At 37.2% G+C, this 21,748-nt stretch overlaps 1 protein-coding gene across 3 annotated transcripts in view; it reads left to right on the top strand.

Annotated features, from left to right (window-relative positions):
* The window catches only part of MNAT1 (MNAT1 component of CDK activating kinase), a 213,433-nt gene that overhangs the window by 84,758 nt on the left and 106,927 nt on the right, over nucleotides 1–21,748 (top strand). For 2 of the 3 annotated variants that reach the window (XM_044924896.2, XM_006043870.4), the window contains exon 6: nucleotides 2,311–2,436. In XM_044924896.2, coding sequence (XP_044780831.1) covers nucleotides 2,311–2,436 — 126 coding nt within the window. Of the gene's footprint in view, nucleotides 1–2,310; nucleotides 2,437–8,950; nucleotides 9,045–21,748 lie in introns of all 3 variants that reach the window. The other variant, XR_003112274.2, reaches the window with a different exon arrangement.

Raw genomic sequence — 21,748 nt, 5'->3', positions numbered from 1 at the left:
TCAAAATGGTCACTATAAAGCTTTTAATGAGTATTACAGGTAGTCTTAATTAAAATTTCTTTAAATATTGAGCATTGTACCTTCAGGCTATTAAATAGCTTAGGGACCCTTTCAGGGTAAAAATGGAAAGCTAAGAATGAAATACTGGGTTGGCCAAAAAGTTCATTTGGATTTTTCCATAAGATACTACGGGAGAGCCTGAACAAACTTTTTGGCCAACCAATAACTTGAAAGGCTGAATCTGCATTCTCTGTATTCCTAAGAGCATATATGTTTCCCATAATTTATTTTACTCTATAGATTTTGTTGATGTGTAAACGCCTACTTATTTCTTTCTTAACATTTACAAGATTTTCAGACTCCAAAGTTTTGATTGCTAAAGTAGAGTATAGCAGATTTGAAGTAAATTGTATTGCCTTTGTATCAAAATTAGTTTTAGATTTCTAGAATACTTATTTTTATTAAATTTCAGCTGTTTTACCAATATATTTTAATATTCTGGTTCTTTTATAGGAAAGTGAAACCAGAATTAAAACAGGCATAGTATTGATTAGCAGCTTTTTCTGAAGTGCACATATTGTTTTGCTTTTATGTAAGAACTTTTACTTTTTAGAGTAAGTACTAGGTATGGAATTTGAATTCACTTAGAGTATTAATTAGGAAGCAATGATTTAGCTTTTTAGCCAAGAAAATTTATTTTTCTTCTTTTAGTTTTTACATGTGAAATGATAGTAAGAGATTTTAAAAGATACTTTGGGCCACTGCCCATTTAAAATGCCCTTTAAGTTGACATCTTATTACAAAATTTCTAATGGGAATCTCAAATAGCTGTGGGAATTCACAGTAATGCCATGCTTCCCAGGCCACCAGGAAAGTCCCAATACTATATGATTAATTATTACTAATGCTTTGTTGTAGAATATATGAGAGGTATTGAAGTATATTCTTCTAGAATTTTATTCATTTTCCTTCATTATTGCTAAAACCAAGTCTCAAGAATTTTGCTTCTTAATAAAGTTCTGCATTATAAATAAAATTTGTGTTTTTCCATTTACTTTTGAAAGTTTTCGTCTTTAAAACATTTGCTTTTGCAAACCACTTCTGTTGCAAAGTTTTGAAAAACAGATTTATTCTAGGATGATGCTGTTGAAATAATTGGCTTGTTATTTGAATTTCTTCTGTACTATAACCTTTAAACAAGTCTTTCAAATATATTCATTAGCCATATTTGTGCCCCCAAATATTAAGTTGTTGAGTTTGGAAAGAAAATAGGTTCTACTATATCTTCACTTTTATATTACAAAATGTTTAACAACATAGTTTTTTCAGGATTAAATTCTGGGTAGTTACTATTTTAAAAATTTGTTAGACCATTTGATGACTTTATTTTCATAGGTCACCTTGGTATAAGAGATAGAAATGTATTTGTACCTTTCTTTCTGTTTACTGATATAGAGAGCAGTGTGTCTCTTTGTGTATGACCTCCTTCCTTCCTGGTTTCCTTCTGCATGTGTTTCTGTGTTCTTATTTAACTGACATCTCAGAAGGGAAAATGCTTTGGGTACATTTAGTTTAGATCTTAGCTGTGTAGCACTTTAAACATGTAAGAAGACTTCATTTTAAATAGGATAAATAACAGTTTACATATAAGAGTTAGTTATTTGATGATGTTATTAATATGTGTGTATGCAGATTTGTATAGATAGTGGCCCTGTTTTAGTATCAATATAAGATATTAAAAATGTTTACTATTATTTTGCTAATTAAAAAATTTAGATTTAATTTATAAAAGTAAGTATTAAAGGAGAAAATAAACGTACTTTTGGTTGTATTTAACAGTCATTCCATTGTACAAAAAACAGAACAGGGATCATTTCCAAACGGCCTCAGGTGAAATCTAATGGGAAACAATTTCAAGCCAGTCTGAATTCACTGGTTAAAAGAATGTGTCTTAGATAAACATCTGATCTAGGTTATAGTACTTTGTACTACTCTCTTTGTGATTAGCTTCTAATTTTTTTTATTTTAATAAATATATGGTTGGTTTCATTAGATGAAATAAGACCCTATTATATTGTCTTTAATGTGGATTTTATAAAAATCCATTTTTGTAGGTTATTTTGATTTATGAGTCTAAAACAGCCTTTTCTTATTATAGAATGTTAAAGTTTTTTGTAAAGTGTTCTCCATAAAGTGAATATTTAGGTTGACATCAAGTTCTTATGGAAAGGCATAATTTAAAATAAAAGACTGGTTGCTCTTTAGTTCTTTCTTTTTAACTTTCACACTGCACTTAAACTTCTCTTACAGGAGAGTTCTGATCTCCCCGTTGCTCTACTTTTGGCTCAGCATAAAGATAGATCTACCCAATTGGAAATGCAAATTGAGAAACCTAAACCTATAAAACCAGGGACGTTTTCCACAGGCATCAAAATGGTAAGCTGTATTTTATTGTTTATTTGGAACATATATGTTAAGTATTATACTTTATAACTTTATATTGATTTTTACAGATAAACTGGAAGATTCAACTATTTAAGATGTGTCTGATCTAGGCTACATGACTAGAAATAAAAATACATGCAGTATAAGAAGAAAGTGAAAAATAATAATTTACAGAGTATGCAACACAGTTTTGTTCTATATGATATTGAATTTGCATGTGTTTTATTATTCTTTGTAAGTTTTTAAGCTTGTGGTATAGAAAAACATTTCTTAAAATAAAGACTTCTGGTTTCTGGTATGGCATGTGAGAAGCTTGGAAAGTGCCATTCCAACCTGACAACAAATAAAACTTAAAACCCACTGAAAAATCAACACGTGTTTTTTAGTACAGAGAGGTCACAAAGCAAGCCACTGCCCTTAAAATTGAAGAGACCAACAGAGACTACAGTGAATCACAGCTCACCAGAACAGCAGCCCTGCTGGGGACCAGTGCTGGTGTAGGGAAACCCGAATTGGTTCACAAATTACTGAAGGCTCAGTATGGGCAACTCTGAGAGTTAAAAACTCCAGGGGAAATGAATCATCAGAGGCCCCACACTTTTTGTGAGTCTTACCTGTTGTGTTTCAACCAGATTTTCTCAGTGTATATCAGAAAAATCCCCTCATGCTTTTGACAGATGAGGGAAAAAAGGGGAGCCATTTTAAGATGTGCCAGAGCATTCTGTTCTTCCTAACAAGATTTGCCCTCTAGGATAAACTATTTTACCAGAGTCTAACTGAGTTTTATCAGAGCCTAACTGGTCTGGGTGAAGGGAAATATCCAACTATAACTGCTCCAGTCTTAAATGTTGAAGAAGGGAAATATACAACTTCAATTCACTCTAATCGTCCTGCCCCACCTGATGGCAGGGAGATTGAGAAGTGTGTGTGAAGTTCACAGTCCAGAAACATAGGCTTTCTAAAAGACTTAGACCTTATTATAGGACTAGGACTATAAATTATTCTATCATCCCTGATACCGTCACTTCAGTTCAGTCGCTCAGTTCAGTTCAGTCACTCAGTTGTGTCCGACTCTTTGCAACCCCGTGAATTGCAGCACGCCAGACCTCCCTGTCCATCACCAACTCCTGGAGTTCACTCATGCTCACGTCCATCAAGTCGGTGATGCCATCCAGCCAATCTCATCCTCTGTCATCCCCTTTTCCTCCTGCCCCCAATCCCTCCCAGCATCAGAGTCTTTTCCAATGAGTCAACTCTTCACATGAGGTGGCCAAAGTACTGGAATTTCAGCTTTAGCATCATTCCTTCCAAAGAACACCCAGGGCTGATCACCTTTAGAGTGGACTGGTTGGATCTCCTTGCAGTCCAAGGGACTCTATCAAGAGTCTTCTCCAATACCACAGTTCAAAAGCATCAATTCTTTGGCACTCAGCTTTCTTCACAGTCCAACTCTCACATCCATACATGACTACAGGAAAAACCATAGCCTTGACTAGATGGACCTTTATTGGCAAAGTAATGTTTCTGCTTTTGAATATGCTATCTAGGTTGGTCATAACTTCCCTTCCAAGGAGTAAGCGTCTTTTAAATTCATGGCTTCAATCACCATCTGCGGTGATTTTGGAGCCCCAAAAAATAAAGTCTGCCACTGTTTCCACTGTTTCCCCATCTATTTGCCATGAAGTGATGGGACCAGATGCCATGATCTTCGTTTTCTGAATGTTGAGCTTTAAGCCAACTTTTTCACCCTCCTCTTTCATTTTCATCAAGAGGCTTTTGAGTTCCTCTTCACTTTCTGCCATAAGGGTGGTGTCATCTGCATATTCGTGACATTGTACAGGAGACAGGGATCAATAATATCCCCATGGAAAAGAAATGCAAAAAAGCAAAATGGCTGTCTGGGGAGGCCTTACAAATAGCTGTGAAAAGAAGAGAAGCGAAAAGCAAAGGAGAAAAGGAAAGATACAAACATCTGAATGCAGGGTCTCTCAGTTGTGTCTAACTCTTTGCAACCCCATGGACTGCAGCATGCCAGGCCTCCCTGTCCATTCACCAACTCCTGGAGCCTGCTCAAACTCATGTTCATAGAGTCGGTGATTCCATCCAACCAGTTCATCCTCTGTTGTCCCTTCTCCTCCCGCCTTCAGTCTTTCCCAGCATCAGGGTCTTTTCCAATGAGTGCGTTCTTCGCATCAGGTGGCCAGAGTATTGGAATTTCAGCTTCAGCATCAGTCCTTCCAATGAATATTCAGGACTGATTTCCTTTAGAATGAACCTGTTGGATATCCTGGCAGTTCAAGGGGCTCTCAAGAGTCTTCTCCAACACCACAGTTCAAAAGCATCAATTCTTCGGTGCTCAACTTTCTTTGTGGTCCAACTTTTACATCCATACATGACTACTGGAAAAACTATAGCCTTGACTAGATGGACCTTTGTTGGCAAAGTAATGTCTCTGCTTTTTAACATGTCGGCTAGGTTTGTCATAGCTTTTCTTCCAAGGAGCAAGTGTCTTTTAATTTCATGGCTGCAATCACCATCTGCAGTGATTTTGGAGCCCCCCAAAATAAAGTCTGTCACTGTTTCCCCATCTATTTGCCATGAAGTGATGGGATCGGATGCCATGATCTTAGTTTTCTGAATGTTGAGCTGTAAGCCAACTTTTGCACTGATACCTTGCATTTCTAAAGACCTGTTTACAACAGTTTGTTCTACTCAGTGTGTCATGTCTGGCTGTCAAGGAAAAAAAAAATTACAAGATATATCAAAAGGCAGAAGACACAGTTGGAAGAGACCGAGCAAGCATGAGAATTAGATATGACAGGGGCGTTGGAATTATCAGACTGGGAATTTGAAACAACTGTGATTAATATGCTAAGCGTGCTAATGGATAAAGTAGATAACATGCAAGAACAGGTGGGCAATATAAGCAGAGAGATGGAAATTCTAAAAAAGAACTGAAAAGAAATGCTAGAGAAAAAAGAAACTCTAACAGAAGTGAAGAGTGCTTTTGATGGCTTATTAGTAGATTGGACATGCATGAGGAAAGAGTCTTTGAGCAAGAGGATATATCAGTTGAATTCTTGAAAACTGGAAACCAAAGAGAAAAAGCCCGGGGGGAATAAAAGCCCAGAACAGAATATTGCAAGGTCTGTGGGATGACGACAAAAGGTACAACACAAGAATTCTGGCAATACCAGAGAAGAGAGAAAGGAACTGAAGAAATATTTGAAACTATAACAACTGAGAATTTTCCTAAATCAACATGAGATACCAAACCAAAGATCCAGAGAGTTCAGAGAACATCAAGTAGGATAAATGGCAAAAAAAAAATCCTTATACCTAGGGATATTATTTTCAAATTATAGAAAATTGAAGATAAAGAGAAAAAACTCCTGAAGAAGCTCCTCCTATAGAGGAGCAAAGATAAGAGTTATATCTGGCTTTTCCTCAGAAACCATGCAAACAAGATAGTGGAATGAAATATTTAAGGTATTGAGAGAGAAAAGCCACCAGCCTAGAATAATGTACTGTGTAAAATTATACTTTAAAAGTAAAGGAAAAATAAAGATCATAAGAGAAAAATAGAGAATTTTTTGCTAGTGGATCATTTTTGAAAGAAATGTTAAAAAAGGTTCTTTAGAGGCTAGGAATTTGATATAGATGAGAAATCCAGAAGAGAAAGCATTGCAGAAGAAATGAATGAAGATAAAATAAAACTTTTATTTTTCTTGTGCTTAATTGCTCTAACAGATAACAGTTTAAAATAATAGTAACACTGTTTGACTATGTTTGCTTGTGTGTGTATATGTATATATACACATGTATACTTATTCACACAGGTCCTTATATATAAGTGAAATGAATGACTGATGATACAAGGGATGGGAGGAAGCAATTAGAATTATTTTGTTATTATAAGGTGCTCACACTAACCATGTTTCTACTACTCAGCTATTGTTTTTAAGTTTTAAAATTGCCTACTTTGTCATATGTTTGCCAGCTAATTAGATTTATAAACACCTTGAGGACAGAAGTTGTATATTTTAACTTTGTTTTGTATACTTGTGGTTATGTGGGCACCTGAAAAATACAAAATATTCATAATCTATTTTAAGCTTACAAATGTAGGAAGTTTGAGCATATTTTTACATAATAATGTAGGGGGGTTTCCCTGGTGGCTCAGAGGATAAACCATCTGCCTGCAATGTAGGAGACCTGGGTTTGATCCCTGGGTTGGGAAGATCCTCTGGGGAAGGAAATGGCAACCCACTCCACTATTCTTGTCTGGAGAATCCCATGGACAGAGGAGCCTGGTGGGCTACAGTCCACAGGGTCGCAGAGTCGGACGCAACTGAGCGACTTCACTTTCACTTTCCATAATGTAAAGGAACACACTACTCATTTTAAGGAATTACCAAAGGGCTTCCCTTCCCTGGTGGCTCAGAGGTTAAAGTGTCTGCCCGCAATGCGGGTGACCCGGGTTCGATCCCTGGGTCGGGAAGATCCCCTGGAGAAGGAAATGGCAACCCACTCCAGTATTCTTGCCTGGGAAATCCCATGGATGCAGGAGCCTGGGGGCCTGCAGTCCACGGGGTCACAAAGAGTCGGACAGGACTGACCGACTTCACTTTCACTTTCACTCTGAACTAAAAAGAAAGTATAGAGGAAAGAAAATGGGCTTGGAAAGACTAAGATACAGTGGGATTAAATACCAGCTTCACAATTCACTAGATGTGTATCTATGGGTAAAATGTTACTTTGCTCTTTCTGAAATTGTTTCCTCATTGGTAAAGTTGAGATAATTGTAGATTTATATGATTATTTGGATGATTAAAATATGCATATAAAATGCTAAACCAAGTGCAACAGTCATTTTACAAGTAATGCTTTTTGTTGTTATTATAGTTTAAATGTCTAAGTGAATTATAATCTCTTTATATTGTATAATTAAGTAATACATATTTTTACGATTCTTGAATTTTGGGGAATTTTATGATAAATTTGGCATATTGATATCTTGGAAATCTGTGGCATTGCTTTGACCATAGTATTTTGTTCTACAGTTTTTTGAAATTTATTTTTTAAATTTACATACAACAAAGGTCAGTCTTTGTGATGTATAGGATCTTGCCAGATGCAGAACAGTATAGCGATTGTAAAATCATAATGTAGAGCAGTTCCATTACTCCTCAAAATTCTTTCATGTGGGTTGTTTCCTTGGTTATGATTATCAACAAAGCTGCTATAAGCATTTGCTTGCAGTTGTATGCTGCTGCTAAGTCGCTTCAGTCGTGTCCGACTCTGTGCCACCCCATAGACGGCAGCTCACCAGGCTCCCCCGTCCCTGGGATTCTCCAGGCAAGAATACTGGAGTGGGTTGCCATTTTCTTCTCCAGTGCATGAAAGTGAAAAGTGAAAGTGAAGTCGCTCAGTCGTGTCCGACTCTTAGCGACCCCATGGACTGCAGCCTACCAGGCTCCTCTGTCCATGGAAGTTTCCTGGCAAGAGTACTGGAGTGGGGTGCCATTGCCTTCTCTGTACAGTTGTATAGGTAAGTTTTAATTTGTTGTGGGTAAATAATACTAAGAAGGAGATTCATGATTTATATATGAGAAAGATATATTTAGCTTTGTAAAAAATTTCCAAACTATTTTTTAAAGGGCATATACCAGTTTGCATTCCTATCAGCATTGAGTATTCCAGTTGCTCTGCATCCTCAGCATTAAGAATTTTAGTATTTTAGGCATTCTAAACAGGTGTATCTTGGTATCTCATGGTTTTTAATTTGCATTTCCCTGATGACTAATGTTGAGCACCTTTTTGTGTGCTTACATTTCATTTGACCTTAGTATTCAGCTTAATATATTAAATATCTTTCCAGATAGTGTTGTGACCTTGGTATTTATTTTCTTTCTTCTTCCCTTCCTCATTTTTACAACCTTTTGTTTGGTGAAATGTAATGCAGATATACAGAAGTGCATAGAACCAAACCATATAGCTTAGTGAATTATCACAAAGTGAATATCTGTGTAACCATCACATGGCTAAAAGAAAAAAGTATTCTCAGTGCTCTCGAAGTCCTCCTCATGACTTCTTACATCTAGCCTGCACCCCACTCCTTTTCCCCAAAATAGGGACTCTTGTCTTCTATGGCAGTCCCTATCTAGCTCTTTTAAATAACTTTAGCATCTAAGCATGTATGCCTTAACCTGATTAATGTTTTGCCTGTCCATCTTATATTTGTGAGATTCATCCATGTTTTTATATATAGATGTAGGTTTTTTTTTTTTTTCCACTTTTAATTGCTGGGTAATGTTCCATAGGAGGACTATACTATATCCATTCTACTGTTGATGGATGTTTAGGTTGTTTTGAGTTTCAGTAATATACATAATGCTAACATTTTTATATTTATTTCCTGGTGCACATGTACAGACATTTCTTGGTGGCTGTTCACCTAAGAGTAGAATTACTTGGTCATGGTGATTATGTATGTTAATTTTAGGAGATACTGCCAAAACATTTTCCAAAGTGGCTTTTACCAATCGTACTTCTACCAACACTTGTGCCTTTCTGTTTTTTCCACTGTAACCATTCTGGTGAGTATGTATGCTTTGTGATTTTAATCTACTTTATTTCACTGATCACTAATGAGATTGAGCATTGACTCCCCTATTTTGTGAAATACTTATTCACATCTCTTGCTCATATGTCTAAGTTCTTTTTATGTTGTGGATCTGTTAGTCATGTATTTTCAATAACTTTTGTCACTTTGTATTGTTTTTCTACTCTTAAGGGTTTGTTTTGAACTCTATTGTTTAATTTTGTATTATCCATCTGAAATTGGTTGTTTTCTTTTTTTTTTTATGGTGGGAGGGAGGTTACTTTAGTGCTTTTTGAGATTAAAATAACTTAAGTATGTGATGGAATACTTATTATCACTGTTTATTATTTAGCAAAATTTGGCATTTGGTTCAAGGGCATGGTGAAAATTTTAAATGACAGTTTTTATGTGGATTGATTATATTACTGAATGTGGAGATTGGTACGTAATATAGATGAAAATCTAAATGTTTATGAAGTTAAGAGTTTGCACTTTTTGGTAGAATCATTCCTAAAATGCAGGGTGAAAGTAATATTTATTGAGCACCTATATCCCAGGGGTTGATTTCATTGAATAGACGTAGGCAAGGATCCCAACATGGCTTAAGACTTTGTGACCTGTGATAGTTTTCTTTTAATAAAAGGGAGAAGGCAGGGGCACCCCACTCCAGTACTCTTGCCTGGAAAATCTCATAGATGGAGGAGCCTGCAGTCCATGGGGTCGCTAAGAGTCAGACACGACTGAGCGACTTCACTTTCACTTTTCACTTTCATGCATTGGAGAAGGAAATGGCAACCCACTCCAATATTCTTGCCTGGAGAATCCCAGGGACTGGGGGAGTCTGGTGGGCTGCTGTCTATGGGGTCGCACAGAATCAGACATGACTGAGCAACTTAGCAGCAGCAGCAGCAGCAGCATGTTTTTGGAGAAGGCAATGGCAGCTCACTCCAGTACTCTTACCTGGAAAATCCCATGGGCAGAGGAGCCTGGTAGGCTGCAGTCCATGGCATTGCTAAGAGTCAGACACGACTGAGCAGCTTCACTTTCACACATTGGAGAAGGAAATGGCAACTCACTCCAGTGTTCTTGCCTGGAGAATCCCAGGGACGGGGGAGCCTGGTGGGCTGCCGTCTATGGGGTCACACATAGTTGGACATGACTGAAGTGACTTAGCAGCAGTATGCTTTTGTTTTTATATCTCCATGAGATAGATGATATTTCTATTTTTGCTGATCTAAAAACTGAGTCTGAGAGAGGTTAGATCACCTGTAAAAGATGGCACTGAAACTCATTCTCTTTCTGTTATACCTTATTTAATTAATGAAAATGCTCAAAATACAAAACATAAATTCTTCCTCATTTGAGAATAGCTAGGATTTCAACTATTGCTTCTAGTAGCAGACTGATTGTATGGAGGGTAACCTAAGGGACAGGAGCCAGACAATGACCTTTTCTTTTCCTGAGCTGCTGTACTTAAAGAAAAGTCAAACACAATACAACAAACGCAGTCAGATTTGCTGAACTTGGAGAGGGTCCAAGGAAGACATATAAATGTAATTAAGGTTTTTGGAAATAAAGCCTTTGCCGTGTGACTGAGAAGACAGGATTTATTTATTTAGTAAACCTAGAGAAATATAAAGGGTTAAAAATTGACATAAAATAATTAGTATGAAATGAGGATTTAATTATTATGTATTGAAATATGTAGAGTTGAGATTGGACATGTTTTGGTTAGGAGTGTTCACAAAGTGGTTGAATTTCTTGAATTTTATTTCCTAGAATTTAAGCTCTCAGTGAATGAAAAATGTTGGGGTAGAGTTTTCAGTTCAGTTCAATTCAGTCGCTCAGTCATGTCCGACTCTTTGCGACCTCATGAATCGCAGCATGCCAGACCTCCCTGTCCATCACCATCTCCCGGAGTTCACTCAGACTCACGTCCATCGAGTCAGTGATGCCATCCAGCCATCTCATCCTCTGTCATCCCCTTCTCCTCCTGCCCCCAATCCCTCCCAGCATCAGAGTCTTTTCCAATGAGTCAACTCTTCGCATGAGGTGGCCAAAGTACTGGAGTTTCAGCTTTAGCATCATTCCTTCCAAAGAAATCCCAGGGCTGATCTCCTTCAGAATGGACTGGTTGGATCTCCTTGCAGTCCAAGGGACTCTCAAGAGTCTTCTCCAACACCATAGTTCAAAAGCATCAATTCTTCGGCGCTCAGCTTTCTTCACAGTCCAACTCTCACATCCATACATGACCACAGGAAAAACCATAGCCTTGAGCAGACGGACCTTAGAAGAATTATTTATATATAATTTGTAACTTGAATGTCTAAGAGAGTTCCACTTAGTCACTGTTTTATACATGAATAGGAGAAACTTTAATTTGTATATATTTTGTCTTCTCTGAGGAGATAGTTCTTTGCACTCCTAAAGTAGGAATTGTAACTTTGTTTCTCAGTCGTTTGCTAGTTGCTGCTGCTGCTAAGTCCCTTCAGTCGTGTTGGACTCTGTGCGACCCCATAGTCGGCAGCCCACCAGGCTCCCCAGTCCCTGCGATTCTCCAGGAAAGTTATTTTAAGCTAATTGGTTCAAATTCCAACAATATAATTTTAGTACCTCTGTTTCTTTTTTATTTTATAAATAATTCTAACTATATTTTCCCCTAAAGAGTAGATGTGGTTACCATTACTACATCATTCCTATTGGAGGCAGTGAAGAGATCTCAAAGTAATAGTTTTTCCTTCCCATTTATTACCAGCTTATATCATTAAATATCCATGCAGCATATCTACAGATTTAAGTACTAAGGCTTAGTCTTTTGGAAGCAAAGAAGGACACTGCTATCATGTTGTAAAATTAGAAACCAGAATCTAAGGCTGGGAATTTGGCACTTCTTTAGACATGATGGTGTTCTGTACTTTGCTACACTTTTGTGTGCAAACGGGAAACAAACTGAGTCACAAGGACAACATAAAAGTTGTTTTTAAGTAGAGCTTTTGTTCCTTTGTTGTTAATTATGGGAGGCAATATTGGGGAGCATGTCATTTGTTGTCAGAGGTTTGAGTATTTTAACCTTGATGTTTAAAAGCTTTTATTTTATATTATTTGTGAGTAAACCAGAAGGGAGCTCATTTGTGATATAAATTCGCTTTTCTGATTTCAACAAATAGAATTTAGTTGTTTTCAAGGATTGCTTATTATTTGAACTAATTTAAAGATTGAACTCATTGTTAACATTTGTTATAGAAAATTGATATCCAGTTGTATCTGAAATAAAATAAAAATTTTACTGAGTAGTCAGTTATGTTCTCGGAGAAGGCAATGGCACCCCACTCCAGTACTTTGCCTCGAAAATCCCATGGATGGAGGAGCCTGGTAGGCTGCAGTCTATGGGGTCGCTAAGAGTCGGACACGACTGAGCGACTTCACTTTCACTTTTCACTTTCATACATTGGAGAAGGAAATGGCAACCTACTCCAATATTCTTACCTGGAGAATCCCAGGGTCGGGGGAGCCTGGTGGCTGCCGTCTATGGGGTCGCACAGAGTCAGACACGACTGAAGTGACTTAGCAGCAGTTATGTTCTAGCTGCAGTTGTGCTGGATAGCTTAAGCACATTACCAGTTTGCTTGAAAAACAAAAAATAAAATGACCAAATATAACTAAATCTATTCTTAACATATAATTTCCACTTTTCTGGCAAATCAAAGTGTAGAAATCAAAGAAGTCATGTGAAAATGCAAGTAATATTAGAGTTAATGATTTATCTACAAATGTGTTTTGAATAAGCCAAATTAACATTAAAAATAGTCTTAGCAATTCTTACATGTTTATGAAACTCATAGATAAATGATTATGTCTTATAATTAGATATGAGGTGATTACTTTCTCTTAGCATTTAAATGTCTCCAGGTATTTTGTGTTATTTCAATAAAATTGTAGTATGTTCTAATTTTAATTATAGAAATCTGTGAAGAGTTATATGTAAAAAAATAAAAGTTTGGTTAATATGCTCATTTTAAAGGAAATGTAGATTCTTATAACAAGATAATACTATAGTGAATACCTTAAAGTGACTTAATTAAATATTTTTATAAAATGAATAGCCATTATAATTAAAATTATAAATTTGAATTTTATTAAAATATTTTTTATTGAATCAATTTTATTGAATATTTTAGAATTCTTTTAAAAAGTTTGTTTTGATATTATTATAAGGGGCTTGAATTATGACTTTTCTACTACATACATATTAACTGTATGACTGTGGGCAGATCTCTTAACCTCTGTAAGCATTAATTTATTCACTTCTTAAGAACTTAGTTTTAATGTCCTTGTCTGATAATTCCATTCTGTCATTTCTCTGTCTGCTTCTATTGACAGTTTTTTCCCCTCCTGGTGTGGGTTATATATTTCTGCCTTGTTTTTGAATACCTGGTAATTTATGACATTTCATTAAATATTTTCAGACTTTGGGGTTGTAGTTAAGTTACCTGCAATCTGTTAGATCCTTGCATGGATTTCTTTTAAGCATTGCTAGGGTCTATAAAGTGAAAGTGAAGTTGCTCAGTTGTGTCCGACTCTTTGCTACCCCATGGACTGTAGCCTATCAGGTTCCTCTGTCCATGGGATTTTCCAGGCAAGAGTGCTGGAGTGGATTGCCATTTCCTTCTCCAGGGGATCTTCCGGACCCAGGAATTGAACCTGGGTCTCCCGCATTGCAGGCAGACGCTTTACTGTCTGAGCCACCAGGGAAGCCCACCAGGGTCTAAGAAGAGATTTAAATGTTAGGCTAATTTAGCTCTACTTTGAAGTTATACCATTTTGAGGGCTCTGTATGTGATGTCCCATGTACGGAGCGGCTTTTTTCCCTTGTTTATTGAGACTTCAAACTGTTCTGGTCGTATGAGTTTGGGGAATTTTTTGAGCTTTTTCTTTCCAGTTATTTTATTTGTTGTAGTTCAGTTGCTAAGTTGTATCCAACTCTTTGCGACCCCATGGATTGCAGCACGCCAGGCTTCCCTGTCCCTCACTATCTGCTGGAGTTTGCTCCAAATCATGTCCATTGAGTCAGTGATTACATCCAACCATCTCATCCTATGTTGTCCCCGTCTCCTCCTGCCCTCAACCTTTCCTAGCATTGGAGTCTTTTCCAGTGAGTTGACTCTTTGTATCAGGTGGCCAAAGTATTGTAGCTTCAGCTTGAGTAATTCACACTCATTTGCTCATCACCCAGGCAAAAGTTAAGGACATCATTCTGTAGATCTCTAGAGCAGAGGTGGGCAGATTTACAGCTCACAGGCCAAGTTCCACCTACCACCTGTTACTGTAACTACAGTTTCTGGAACATAGCCATACTCGTTCATTTATGTATTGTCTTTGTCTGCTTTCATGTTTTAATGGCAGAATTAAGTAGCCTGCATGTAGCCTGCAAAACCTAAAAAATTTATCTACCCTTTACAGAAAATGTTTGGAACCCCTGCTTTAGAGTTTTCTCTCTGTGTGCAGCATTTTCTTTTCTGGTAATCTAATCTTTAAGTTACAGCTACCTTGACAGCCCTAAAGTGTGCTCTCAGTTTCCTTGACTCCCAAGCTTTGTTTGAGTTCCCCTTCCACACATCATGGCCTGGAAATTGCCTCTATGTAGTACACCAGAGAAATACAGATATCTCTTCATTTCCTTTTCCTTGGAGATCAGAATCCTGTACTGACTGATACTCAATTTCTAATTTCTGAAAACCATTGATTCTTATAATTTTTTTAGTTTTTTAGTTGCTTAATTAATGTGGGGAATGGTCTATCTAGTCCTTTTATAGTAAAATGGTCATATGCTGAAGTAGCAGCATAATATTTTGAGATTCATTCATGTTATTTTGTATATCAGGAATTAGTTTTTATTGCTATATAGTATTCTGTTCATTTGAATATACCATTTTTGTGGTTCTGTTGTTGACAACTACCTGAGCTTTTTGCAGTTTTTGACTGTTATTAAAGCTTCTATGAACTTTCTTATATACGCTATTTTTGTAAAAACATGTTTTAGTAATTTTTTTACTTTTTAAAATTTGACTATTTTAGAGTATAATTCATTTACAGTGCTGTGTTAGTTTCAGGTATATGGGTGAGTCATTCAAGTATATGTATACATATATCCATATATATATATATGTGTGTATATATATATATCCAAAGATATACATATATCTTTCTCAGTTTCTTATCCCATATAAGTTATTACAGAATACTGAGTGGAGTTCCCTGTGCTATATAGTAGGTCCTTGTTGATTATCCATTTTATATATATATATATATATATATATATATATATATATATCCATATATGAAATAGTAATGTGTATACTGCAGCCATGAAATTAAAAGACGCTTACTCCTTGGAAGAAAAGTTATGACCAACCTAGATAGCATGTTGAAAAGCAGAGACATTACTTTGCCAACAAAGGTCTGTCTAGTCAAGGCTATGGTTTTTCCTGTGGTCATGTATGGATGTGAGAGTTGGACTGTGAAGAAGCCTGAGCACCGAAGAATTGATGCTTTTGAACTGTGGTGTTGGAGAAGACTCTTGAGAGTCCCTTGGACTGCAAGGAGATCCAACCTAGTCCATTCTGAAGGAGATCAGCCCTGGGATTTCTTTGGAAGGAATGATGCTAAAGCTGAAATTCCAGTACTTTGGCCACCTCATGCGAAGAGTTGACTCATTGGAAAAGACTCTGATGCTGGGAGGGATTGGGGGCAGGAGGAGAAGGGGACGACAGAGGGTGAGATGGCTGGATGGCTTCACTGACTCGATGGACGTGAGTCTGAGTGAACTCCAGGAGTTGGTGATGGACAAGGGAGGCCTGGCGAGCTGTGACTCATGGGGTCGCAAAGAGTCGGACATGACTGAGTGACTGAACTGAACTGAATGTGTATATGTTAATCCCGAACTCCTAATTTATCCCCCTCCCTTCCCCTTGGGTAACCATAAGTTTGTTTTCAAAGTCTGTGAATCTCTTTCTGTTTTGTAAATGTTTGCTTGTATCATTTTTTTTTTTTTTTTTAGAGTCCATGTATGAATGACATCACATGATATTTGTCTTTCTCTGTCTGGCTTACTTTGGCTTCTAAGGTGGCTTAGTGGTAAAGAATCTACCTGTCAGTGCAGGAGATGTGGGTTCAATCCCTGAGTTGGGAAGATCCCCTGAAGTAGGAAGTGGCAACCCACTCCCAGTATTCCATGGGAGGCTATATACTCTGTCCATGGGAGAATCCTAGTGGCTATAGTCCATAGGGTCACAAAGAGTCTAACGCAACTGAATGACAGAGAGAGCATGCACGCACACATGCTGCAAATGGCATTATTTCCCTCATTTGTATGGTTAATATTCCATTGTGTAAATATATCACATCTTCTTTATCCATTCCTCTGTTGATGGGCATTAAGGTTGCTTCCATAACGTAGCTATTGTAAATAGTGCCACAGTGAACACGGGGTGCAGGTGTCTCTTCAAATTATAGTATTTTCTGGATATATACCCAGAAATGGCATTGCTGGATCTTCTGGTAGTTCTAGTTTTAGTTTTTTAAGGAACTTTCATATTATTCTCCACAATGGTTGTACCAATTTGTTATTGTTGTTTCAGTCACTAAGTCGTGTTTGACTCTATGACCCCACGGATTGCAGCACGCCAGGTTCAGCTTGCTCAATTAATGTCCATTGAGTCGGTGATGCTACCTAACCATCTCAACTTCTGCCGCCCCCTTCTCCTTTTGCCTTCAATCTTTCCCAGCATCAGTGCTTCGCATTAGGTGGCCAAAGTATTGGAGTTTCAGCTTCAGCATCAGTCCTTCCAATGAATATTCAGGGTTGATTTTTTCTAGGATTGACTGGTTTCACCTCCTTGCAGTCCAAGGGACTCTCAAGAATGTTCTCCAGGACCACAATTTAAAAGCATTAATTCTTCAGTGTTCGGCCTTCTTACAGTCCAGCTCTCACATCTGTACATGACTACTGGAAAAACCATAGCTTTGACCAGTTCACTTTTCAACCAATACTGTGGCAGGGTTACCTTTTCTCCACACCCTCTCCAGTATTTATTATTCTTAGACTTTTTGATGATGGCCATTCTGGCCATTCATGTGCCTCTTGGCCATCTGTATGTTTTCTTTGGAGAAATGTCTACTTAGATCTTATGCCTATTTTTTGATTGGGTTGTTTTATTGATATTGAGCTGCATGGGCCGTTTGTTTATTTTGGAGATTTAATTCCTTGTTTGGTCACTTCATTAGCGAATACTATCTCCCATTCTATGGATTGTCTTTTCATTTTGTTTATGGTTTCATTTGCTGTGCAAAGGACTTCCTTTGTGGCTTATCTGGTAAAGAATCCACCTGCAATGTGGGAGACCTGAGTTCGATCCCTGGGTTGGGAAGATCTCCTGGAGAAGGGAAAGGCTACCCACTCTAGTATTCTGGCCTAGAGAATTCTGGCCCAGAGAATTCCATGGACTGTATAGCTCATGGGGTTGCAAAAAGTCGGACACAACTGAGTGACTTTCACTTGCTGTGCAAAAGTTTTAAATTTAGTTAGGTCCCATTTGTTGATTTTTGTTTTTATTTTCGTTACTCTAGGAGGTAGGTGCTGCGATTTATGTCAAAGAGTGTTCTATGTTCTCCTCTAAGTTTTATAGTATCTGGTCTTATATTTAGATCTTTAATCCATTTTGAGTTTGTTTTTGTGTGTGGTGTTAGGGAATGGTCTACATTCTTTTACTTGTAGTTGTTCAATTTTCTCAGCACCACTTACTGAAGAGACTGTTTTCTCCGTTGTATATTGTTGCTTCTTTTGTTGTAGATTAATTGACCATAGGTTGTGTGGGTTTATATCTGGGCTTTCCATCTTTTCTGCTGATGGTGTAAACACATGTTTTAAAGTCTTAGTTCAGAATATGAGTGAAATTTTTTGTTTATAGTATATGTAGTTAAATTTTAGAAGAAAATACCGATCATTTTTTTCTGTGGCAGCTGCACAGCTTTATACTCACACCAGTAGTGTGAGAGTTTTGATTACTCCACTTTTTGTCATTACTTAATGCTCTCAACATTTTGAATTTTAGCTCTTTTGGTGGGTGTTTAATGATATTTCATTGTGATCTTAATCTTAATTTGTATTTCCTTGAGAATTAAAATGTTGCATACACGTCTTTTGTCAGATAATCTGTTTTACAAATAATGTCTCCCAGTCTGTAGCTTACTTTTTCATTTTCTTTAAAAAAAAGTTTTTTATTTTGGGCCATGTGTTTTGTGGGATCTTAGTTCCTTGACCAGGAATTGAACCTGGGCCATTGGCAAGGCCCAACCATTGGCGAGGCCCAAATTCTCTGGACTGTCAGAGAATTCTCTACACTTTCAATTTCTTAATGGTATGTTTTGATGATCCAATGTTTTGATTTTGATTAAGGCTCATGTATTTGATTACAGCTTTTTTTCTTTTAAGGTTATTCCCATTCTATTTTCTGTAAGTATAGAAGTGAAGTCAAGTTGCTCAGTCATGGTGACTCTTTTTGACCCCACGGACTGTAGCCTACCAGGCTCCTTGGTCCATGGGATTTTCCAGGCAAGAGTATTGGAGTGGGTTGCCCTTAATCCCAGGGACGGTGGGGCCTGGTGGGCTGCAGTCTATGGAGTTGCACAGAGTCGGACACGGCTGAAGCGACTTAGCAGCAGCAGTAGCAGCAGCAGCCCTTTGCTTCTCCAGGGGATCTTCCCGACTCAGGGATTGAAGCCAGGTCTCTGGCATTGTAGGCAGATGCTTTACCGTCTGAGCTACCAGGAAAGTTGTAATCAACCTTTAAATTTCCTAAAGTCAAAAAATATTCTTGTATTTGTAAGCTTTATGGTTTTTTATTTTATAGGTAGATTCTTGATCCATCTTGGATTAATTTTTATGTATGATATAAAGTACATATGGGGTCCAGTTTTTGCATATGACCATCCAGTTTTTCCAGTACTATTTGTTGAAAATACTTTCTTTTCTCCACTGGGTTGCTTGTGTACATTTGGTGCCTTTATTTAAACTTACTTGATTGTATGTTACTTCTGTTCTCTCTGTTCAGTTCCAGTAACTCAGTAACAAATCAAAGTCTTGATTTGTTATTCAGTCGCTCAGTTGTGTCCGACTTTTTGCACCCCTGTGGACTGAAGCATGCCAGGTTTCCCTGTCCTTCACCATCTCTCAGAACTTGCTTAAACTCATGTCCATTGAGTCAGTGATGCCATCCAACCATTTTGTCCTCTGTCATCCCCTTCTTCTCCTGCCTTCAGTCTTTCCCAGCAACAGGGTCTTTTCCAGTGAGTTGACTCTTCGCATCAGGCAGTCAAAGTATTGGAACTTCAGTGTCAGTCCTTCCAATGAATATTCCAATGACTATTCAGTCCTTCTGATGACTTTCCATTAGAATTGACTGGTTTGGTCTCCTTGCAGTCCAGGGGACTCTGAAGAGTCTTCTCCAATACCACAGTTCAAAAACACCAATTCTTTGGTGCTCAGCCTTCTTTATGGTCCAGCTCTCATGTGTGTATATGATTACTGGAAAACCCATAGCTTTGACTAGATGGACCTTTGTGGGCAAAGTAATGTCTCTGTTTTCTAATACACTGTCTAGTTGGTCATAGCTTTTCTTCCAAGGAGCAAGTGTCTTTTAATTTCATGGCTGTAGTCATTGTCTGCAGTGAGTTTAGAGCCCAAGAAAATAAAGTCTGTCACTGTTTTCATTGTTTCTCCATCTGTTTGCCATGAAGTGATGAGATCAGATGTCATGATCTTCTTTTTTTGAATGTTGAATTTTAAGCCAGCTCTTTCACTCTCCTCTTTCACTTTCATCAAGAGGCTCTTTGGTTCCTTTTCTCTTTCTGTCATGACGGTGGTGTCATCTGCATATCTGAGGTTATTGATATTTGCCCCAGTAATCTTGATTCCAGCTTGAGCTTCATCCAGCCCAGCATTTTGCATGATGTACTCTGCATAGAAGTTAAATAAGCAGGGTGACAATATACAGCCTTGTACTCCTTTTCCAATTTGGAACCAGTCCATTGTTTCATGTCCAGTTCTAGCTGTTGGTTCTTGACCTGCATACAGATTTCGCAGAAGGCAGGTAAGATGGTCTCGTATTCCCATCTCTTGAAGAATTTTCCACAGCTTGTTGTGGTCCACACAGTCAAAGGCTTTGGCATAGTCAATAAAGCAGAAGTAGATGTTTTTCTGGAACTCTCTTGCTTTTTCTGTAATCCAACAGATGTTGACAATTTGATCTCTGGTTCCTCTGCCTTTTCTAAAACCAGCTTGAACATCTGGAAGTTCACGGTTCATGTTGAACCCTGGCTTGGAGAATTTTGATCATTACTTTCTAGCTTGTGAGATGAGTGCATTTATGGTAGTTTGAGCATTCTTTGGCATTGCCTTTCTTTGGGATTGAGATATAAACTGACCTTTTCCAGTCCTGTGGCCACTGCTGAGTTTTCCAAATTTGCTGGCTTATTGAATGGAACACTTTCACAGCATCATCTTTTAGGATTTGAAATAGCTCACCTGGAATTCCACCACCTCCACTAGCTTTGTTCATAGTGATGCTTCCTAACGCCCACTCGACTTCACATTCCAGGATGTCTGGCTCTAGGTGAGTGATCACACCTTTGTGGTTATCTGGGTGATGAATATCTTTTTTGTATAGTTCTTCTGTGTATTCTTGCCACCTCTTCTTAATATCTTCTGCTACTGTTAGGTCCATACCGTTTCTGTCCTTCATTGTGCCCATCTTTTCATGAAATGTTCCCTTGGTATCTCTAATTTTCTTGAAGAGATCTCTAGTATTTCCCATTGTATTGTTTTCCTCTATTTCTTTGAATTGAAATAAATTTATTCCAATTTACTGACAAATAAATAAATTTATTTGATAAATAGGTAATTTTATAAATAAATAGATTTATTTCTTTGCATCGATATAAATTTATTTGATAATTATTTTATAAATAAATAAACTGATAAATAAGATAAATTTATTTCTTTTCATTGAAATAAATTATCCTCTATTTCTTTGGCTTGAAATATTTCAAGGAAATAGTTACTTGAAATTTCATTTTTCTTGTACTTACTCCAAGTGTGAACTTTTTATGTCTTGTGCTCTGGCTCATTGTACTTATTATTTTTAGTAGTTGCTTTTAGTGTTTTTTGGGGGAATATTCATGCCATGTACATGTGGAGACAGTTTTACTTCTTCCTTTCTGCCTTTTTTTTCTTTGACTTGCCATGTTGCAATGTCTTATTCTCTACTGAAAGGGAAAATCATTTAGTCTTTGAACATTATATATCATATCCGTTGTAGAATTTTCATGGATGCCTTCAATAAGAGTGAGGAAAGTTCATCTTATTTTTTGTGTACAGTAATTTTAGAAAATTAATGAAGGGATATTGAAGTTTTTCAGGTGCTTTTCACTATGTTGAATATGATTTTTCTTCATTGTAGTACATTATATTGTTAATGTTGTTAAATTTTCAAATGTTAAATTAGCTTTATGTTACTGTGATATATTCTACATCATTCTCCATAGTTGTGATACATGTATATTTAATTTGCTAATACTTTTATTAAGAATTTTTTATGTCTGCATTTATGGGGAGTATTGGTCCACAGTTTTCTTTGCTGTTAG

Source organism: Bubalus bubalis, chromosome 11 (assembly GCF_019923935.1).
Source record: "Bubalus bubalis isolate 160015118507 breed Murrah chromosome 11, NDDB_SH_1, whole genome shotgun sequence".
Lineage (NCBI taxonomy): Eukaryota > Metazoa > Chordata > Mammalia > Artiodactyla > Bovidae > Bubalus > Bubalus bubalis.
The sequence above is the reverse complement of the archived record's forward strand: the minus strand, read 5'-3'. Positions and strand labels throughout refer to the sequence as shown.